Source organism: Kryptolebias marmoratus, linkage group LG23 (assembly GCF_001649575.2).
Source record: "Kryptolebias marmoratus isolate JLee-2015 linkage group LG23, ASM164957v2, whole genome shotgun sequence".
NCBI classification, from domain to species: Eukaryota; Metazoa; Chordata; class Actinopteri; order Cyprinodontiformes; family Rivulidae; genus Kryptolebias; species Kryptolebias marmoratus.
In genome coordinates, this window is record NC_051452.1 from 6,551,580 (window position 1) to 6,559,443 (window position 7,864).

General features: G+C 44.9%; 1 protein-coding gene across 1 annotated transcript in view; it reads left to right on the forward strand.

Annotated features, from left to right (window-relative positions):
• Positions 1 to 7,864, forward strand: part of LOC108251070 (fibronectin type III domain-containing protein 4) — a 24,913-nt gene that overhangs the window by 3,000 nt on the left and 14,049 nt on the right. The window contains exon 2 of the mRNA XM_037973752.1: positions 6,736 to 6,851. Coding sequence (XP_037829680.1) covers positions 6,736 to 6,851 — 116 coding nt within the window. The remainder of the gene's footprint in view (positions 1 to 6,735; positions 6,852 to 7,864) is intronic.

The window sequence follows — 7,864 nt, forward strand, 5'->3', positions numbered from 1 at the left end:
GAGGAACAGCTGCCCCCCGTGGAAGGAAGTGAGGGCTTAAATATGACGGGCCTTTTTTTTTTTTTCTTAATATCTTTATTAACAACAGAACACAGAACAACAAAATGTAACAAAATAACAAGATACAATACAAACTCTCGTGAAGGGTTTTACATCCATATTTAACTAACCAGGGGGTTTACATAAATAAAAATCAATAAAAAAAATAAATAAATTTTCCACAAGGAGCAAGGCTNGATACCCCTTTCTGCCCGAGATCCCCAGTCATTGACCAACCGCAAAGTGAGTTCTGCTTTTCTGACTTTCCTGGCAGCTCAGTGTTAACCAATAAAAGGTTAAAACTTTGTCGTTGTTGCCTCGTATTGACTCCGTTTTTGCCTGACCTTGTCATAGGATGGAGATTTGAATATAAATGGTTGTTTAATGGGCTTCGGTTCAGGTTGGGCTTTTAAACGACACATTACCTGCAACCAGGGGGCTGTAATTCTGCTTTATGATCCATCCTTTGGTTCACCTGCACAAAGAAATGATTGTAATAACCTGGCATGGTGCTTAACGGATGTTAATAGTTTTATGAGCATGAAATGCCTTTCATAAAGTCGGCCTAAAGAGGAGCGCTTATAAAAACAGTTTAACATGGAGAGATTTCAGCGTGTAGGATGTTATATAAAAACCTGACCCATCCGTGGATTCTGGAGGTCTGAGCCCGGACTTCATCTGGACTCGTTCAGCTTCACGTCACTTCTCTGCTCCGCTGGTCGTCACGTCTTCAGAAGAATCCACCTGCTTTTTAAAATACTTCCCAGCATCCCCGTTCTGCTGCTCGTGGGTCACGGCAAGAAAATAATGATCTTTTATTTGAATTATAGAAGCTTTCAAATGAAATAAAACATCTTTTCAGGTCTTTTTTTTAAACTCAGGGAAGGATTTCTGAATCTGACCTAAAATGGACAAAAAAACAAAAAGATTCGAGGACACTCAGAAGGACAAGATGTAAAATAAACCAGCTGATGCACAAAATGAGACAGAGGCTAAATATTCACTGATACAAAAAGACACAAAGTGATGTGAAAAGACTCTGACCGAACGAGAAGCTGACGAACCTGAGACGCAGCGAAGCACCGGGAGGTCACAAAGAGACAGGGATGTCCTTGAAGACGAGAACACAAGAAGACATGGTGGCGCAGGAGGTCCACAGACAGGAGCTGAGGCCGAATGTCCTCAAAGAAGCTAAACCAATGAAAACGATCGCACAGAAACAGAGACGCAGAAGTCTTCGTGGACGAAATCTACCCTGAAACGAGACAGAAAATGAAGAAATGAGAAACGAGACCGCGGTGAGACATAATGAGGACCACGGTGAGACGTAACGAGGACAACAAGACCACTGTGAGGCGTAACAAGGACCACCAGTGAGACATAACAAGGACAACATGACTGTGTTGAGACGTAACGAGGACAACAAGACCACTGGAGACGTAACGAGGACCACGGTGAGGCGTAACGAGTACAACAAGAAAATGGAGAGACGTAACGAGGACAACCACTGGTGAGATGTAACGAGGACGACAAGACCACGGTGAGATGCAAGGAGGACAAAATGACCACGGAGAGACACGAGACTGACATGACCAAGGTGAGACGCATGGAATATGACAAGACCACCAGTGAGACGTAACGAGACACAGAATGACCACAGAGAGACACAACGAGAACAACAAGACCAGGCGACGTAACGAGGACGATATAACCCCTGAGAGACATAATGAGTCCAGAAAAGACATTAAGGTGCAGATTAACCTTTAAAAAGACCTGAAAGTTGTACAAAGATGGAAAAAAACCCAAACAGATCAAATAATCTGCAGGACAAACTGACCACAGGAGGACATAATAACTTCATGACTGAAGGATCCCACGTCCTCGCAGAGTGTCTGACTGCGTGTCTCTTACATAAGACAAGTTCAGGACGTGGTATTTGTATTCGTTCAGGGGCTGCAGCTTTCATAATCCACTCATGAGCAGACAGTGTATTTAATCAGTATGCACACACACACACACACACACACACACACACATCCATCTTCAGAAAGTGATGGTGAGCCATTAGGCAGATTATTCTGTCTGAGTCTATTAGCTGACTGTTACATCTCTGTGATTTACAGCCAACTGTGCGGCTCCAGGCAGGTTGTTGTCTCTGCTGTCTCGGGCTGCAGACAACTCCAGAGTTTGGTTGGAAAAAAATAGACTTTTTTCCTTTATTTATTTTATTTTAATGAAACAAATCGGACACTTAAACCATCAGATAACTGAGGAAAACCTGCAGTAATCTTATCTAAAATGGGCCTTTTCTCTTCTTGTCTTAAAGCAAAATTAGGATTCATGTTTTCAAAGTTTTAAGGGGAAAAAAAGTCTTTCAAAGTTGAGTTTTAATCTAAAATTTGGCGTGGTAGTAGCTGAGAGTTTTGGGAGCAAGTCATGCAGCTAAAGGCTGATTTCAAGATGGCCGCCATAGCTAATCAGCCTCAGAGAGTTTCGTCTGTAGCTCTGAGTTTTACAGATATTTAGCCTGAATCTGTTGTGGTAGTAGCTGAGACTGATCCCCGACAGACGCGCCGAGCTGTCACGGATCTCTGCGTGGAGCTTTGGGGGGCAGGGCGGCGGGCGATATGCATTCCTTCAGGTGTCGTGGCTCGCTTTATCAGAGGAGCGAACCTGTCCTGAAAACGTCGAGAGGACTCGGTGGTAAATATTTAGCAGGAAGCGGAGGGAGACACGAAGGACAAACAAGGACAAGTGTGAGCAGAATGTGCTCCGGCAGCCATCTGAGCTGCTACATTTCACCCTCCTCATCCTCCTCACCCTCCTCATCCTCCTCACCCTCATCCTCATCACTCTCTTTCCTCTTCGCCCATCAGAATTTAAAGATTAAAAATGATCGTCTCCCCTTACAAATGGATAATTATCTCTTTTCTCCTCGTCTCCGCCTGTTTTCCTCGGTCTTCCTGACTCCATCTCCTCTCATGTGTTGAATATAATTTGCGAGCGCTGTGATGCAGATGAAAGCAGGTGGGATTTAGTGGTAGAGGAGTTTGGAGTGAGGGGGGGGTCTTGGCTGTTTTTGGCAGAAGGAAGGAAACATGGCTTGGAACGTGTTCCGGTGTGTAGGAGGAAGATGTTCTCTTCATGCTAATTGTTCATTTCGCGCACACGTTCTCGATAACATCCTCCTGTGGCGGCACATCCAGAGACGCCAAACGGCCACAGAGCCACAGGAACGGGAAGAATCAGCATCTGGTGCGAGAATTCGCCGTGAATTTCTTAAAACGGACAAAACCAAACTAGAGCTGAAGGATAAAAAACTAAAAGTTACAGCTCGAGCCGAACAATTAGATGCCACAAAGTACGTCCAGAAGAAGCTGTAAACATGAAAACACTGGTGTGAATGCATATCACCCGCCGCCTCTCAGGACAGATGTTCTGGTCGTGCTTTGCTCAGAAAAGATGGCGCTCCAGCTGTTTGGGTGAAAACCGAGTCATAAATAAGGGATAAAGTTTGTAATTCTAAAAATAATCTTCAGCAGATGTGTGTTTGCTTTCATTTGCATCACCTAAAGAGAATTCCCCCTCCTGCCTGACGTCTCTGCTTTCATGTTTTATGTAAGAACTGCTGCAGTTCTTTGGTTCTCTTCGCAGATAATCTCACGTTCTTCTGGCTCCTCGGCCGGACGCGTTCGGAAAGTTGAAGTCGTTTTATTTGCAGAGAATTCTGCGACGAAGACTTCGGAGTCGAGTCGAGTCAGTTTCATGAAGCACGTTTAAAACGACCAAAGTGCTGAAGAACATCAACAAACAGTAAGAATTAAAACATGAATAGAACGATACTAAAATCAGCTCCCAGTGAGAGCAGAGATTTAAAAACAGGAAGTGAAGACGGATTGGATCGGAGTTTAGGTGCCTCACCAGAAAAAAAGCCCGATCTCCAGGAGGACAACCAGCTGTTCAGAGGATCCAAGTGGCTGAGAAGGAGCAGAAGGTTGGAGTAAAGAGGACCGTAAGACGGCGTGCAGGAAGCCAGGAGGTGAGGACAAGATGACGGAAAAGTGTTCAAACCTACGAGTTCCTGACGAGTTGGAGACCTGACTGAGTCGGGTTTTTCTCTCCGGGTCAGGTCGGGTCAACGCTGACCTCAGACTCATGGAGGAGACGTCGTCGTGGACTCAGATGGAGCAGGACAGGGCGGGACAGAAGTCCAGGACCTGCAGCAGGTCGGCTCGGAGACAGCTCCCTGCAGGAAAGCGTGGGAGGAGACGCAGAACGCTGCTGAAGACGTGGGCTTTTCTCTCATGAGTCTGAACGGCTTCCTGCAGGGGAGCAGGGTGATGGGATGAGTGGGTGTTTAAACTGGAAGTGACTGTTTTCACAGCAGAAGTGAGTCAGTTGTAGAAAAAAGGGCGCTTCGTGCAGAAACGCTCTTTCTCCGGAATCTTTATGGTTCTGAAACACTCGCTGCCTGTCGCCTTCCAGGACACTTTTAATGTTCAGGAACCTCGAAGAGAGCCTTCAAATCCTGATCTCCATCTGGAGCTCATCAGTTGCAGATGAATCCCATCAATTGAGAGATCTTTGGGCTGGAAGGCGGCGGGTGACATGCATTTCTTAAAGGATGATACATTTTCCTGTTTCCTGTTTGAACCCTTCATGCATCAAAACGTTCGCCTCGATCAGGAACGGAGGGCTGTTTTTGCAACTATTATACTTTTTGAATAATTTAACTTAGGATAATTAGGATAATTTAATTTAACTGTTCCCCTGTAGGAATACACAAAGATCTCTTTTATTCCTTTAAAAACATTTTTTCTTTCTGGAGTCTAATTCAGCTACTGGCTCTGTTTCCTTTCATGTTTCAGCTGCTGTTTTGGTCATTTCAGTTCCTGTTCTGCTTGTTTTGTCTTTAATTATAATCATTATAATCATTATTCAGTGTTTTTGCAGAAAATGCAGCTTCTTTAGTTATATCAGGTTGTAAAAATCACAACTTTGACTTTAGAGACAAAAAGACGAGACAGAAAACTGAGGACAAAAATGGAAATAAGTATAAAATGTAGGACAGCGGCTGCATGAATGCGAAATAAGAGGAAAGAAAGCAGAAAGGCGAGGACAGAGGAGTGGACGTCCATCTGAGACAACCTCCTTACTGATGATAAAAGGTGAAGTCATCAGGTTCTGAGGTCCGGACCGGTCCGGCTCCAGGAATAGGTCGGCTCATTCCTCATCACATTCTCCGGCTGCAGAAAGCAATTAATCTGTGCCCACCGGAGGTGCGTGTGTTTGTGTGGGAATGAATAATTTGAAAGGAGGTCTTCTGCGCTGGAGCCAATTAGGACACGAAGGCTGAGGAGCGGCGTTAAAACGCTTTTAATGTTTCTGAATTGTGGGACATGAAAGGAAGAGCTTGAGTTTACTGCTTGGCATGGAAACAGCCTCACATGTCCTGGAACAGGACCCACGTTAGTCCCACCTCCTGAGCTTTTTTATAAAGTGTCTCTTTAATGAAGTCGGCAGATTTGGATTCCTCTGAATGTGGGCTTTAGAACAAGTGGATGATCTCTGAAGTTCAGATTAGGCTTAAAATGGTTGGCTGATGGGTTGGTTTTGGTTTTATTGCTACAAGAACAGAAAACAGGACTCATAAACTGGTTTTAATAGTTAGTAATGGTTTGTTCTGCTTTTCTTTCAAGACATTTCAGTCAACAAGTCATCAAACTGTTGTCTGCAACATTTAATCAGTTGTAGATGTTCGTCCAGGATAAGGTTCATCAAAGTCCATCCAGTGGATCAGAAGGTCTTTCAGTGGTGGGCGACAATCTTCAAACTTTACCAGGTTTTTACACAATCACAGTTTAAGACAGTGGAGTCCAAACCTGGTCCTGGAGGACCTCCATCCTGCAGGTTTTAGATGTTTCTCTGCTCTGACTCCTGATCTGAATGACTGAGTGATGAACAGAACCTGAAGAGCTGCTGAGGAGCAGAGAAACATCTAAAACCTGCAGGATGGAGGTCCTCCAGGACCAGGACCGGGCACCGCTGGTTTAAGAAGTCCAGCTTTCTGTGATCCGTGATGTCTAACCACATCAGCTGGTTTCAGCTGTTTGAATCATTCCTACACCTAAATATTCAGCTCGTTCAGGACTTTATGTCTTGACTTCTGGTTCTGTAACTTCTACACTTTTTTGAAATTAACCATTTAATTTGTTTTTCATTGAAATGGAGAGGTTTTTTTATTCTTAAGGGTTTGTACTCAGACATTTAGCTTTTATTGTCAGTTTAGCTGGTTTTAGCTGCTGTTTAACTGGCTTCACGTCTCTTAGGATGATTTTATCTTTATTCGGCTTCAGCTTCAACAAACGTCAGGAATGGTCTTTGGCACTCAGACTGACTGGAGAGATAAATTTTAGCTTCCTTCGTGTCTCGGCTGATTTAATTCTTTAATGGCTGGTTTCTTGTTTTCAGTCTAAAGAGGTTAAATGATTCAGCAGCACTCAGTCTCGTCTCTGTTAGCGTCTTACCTTCACTAAGTGGCTGAAGTCTCATCCGTCACCTCCGGGAACATGAATTTCCAAGCAGACGTCGTGTTGGACCCGGCTAATGCTTGGACCGAATCCCAGCAGGCCGGTCCAGCTCCTGGATAGGAAGCAGAAAGCGTCGGGCTGACAGGGATGTGTTTTGTGTTCGCAGCTGTGCCGGCGGCGCCCGTCAACGTCTCGGTGACCCAGCTGAGGGCGCACTCCGCCATGGTGACCTGGAACGTCCCTCAGGGCGACACCGTCATCGGTTACTCCATCTCCCAGCAGGTACAGGAGCTCCACTCCCGTCTCCTCTCAGGACAATTAATTTAGCCGGAGTCCAAACTGTGGCTCCGAGGCCCGGAAGGACCTGGAGCGCCGCCACGCTCCGGGCAGCGAAACAGCTTTTCTGTTAAATGAATTATAGATTTCTCTGTGAATCGTCTGCGTCTCACGAGAAACGGATGATTCTTCACTTTGTCTGCAGAACTTTAAACAAAACAAAAAGAGCTGCGTCATTCCTGAGTCCTGCAGCTTTTTGCTCAGAAACGCTTTGAAAAGTTTGGAAACGTCTCGAGGAGCTCAGTCGTAAACATTTAAATACTTTAACAGCTCGTTAAGGTTGGTGCAGGCTACTTCCCGGAAGAAGGAGAAAGAATAATAAAAAAACAAATCTCCTAATTAAAACATGTGCTGACCTTTCCAGGCGTCCAATTATCAAGTAGATGTAATAGTTAGGAAGACGGGTTTGCAACCCTGCAGAGTCCAGCAGATCAACTCAACAACATCTTTACTTTGTCATAAAATCAATTTGAAATGTTAGAACCAGACGGAGCTGATTAAAACCCCAGACCTCCTTTTCTTGATGGAATATTTCACTTAAACTCACCAACGTTTGTTTTTTGGCTGATGTGCAGCAACCTGAAAGTTTGGCTTCTTTCAGATCTAACCTCAGACTCAACCACAGAATTATTTATTGAGCAAAACCGAAGCCAAAACAGAGAAAAACTGGGGTTCAGCCAGCTTTAATCATTCAAAGATGCAGCAGCAGCTGCTACAGCTGGCTCACTGTAGCCACACTTTAGGACCCACCATCCCCCCCTAATGACAAGCTGGGACCAAAATGGAGGGAAGTTTTCAAACATATGAAATGTAGTTTGGACCAGAGATGGTAGAAAATCAAGATGTTCCAACAGAAAGGTTAACGATCAACCAGAACAACCAGCGAGAGGTTGGTGGTGGTGGTGGTGGTGTGTGTGTGTGTGTGTGTGTGTGTGTGGGGGGGGGGGGGGGGGGGGTTG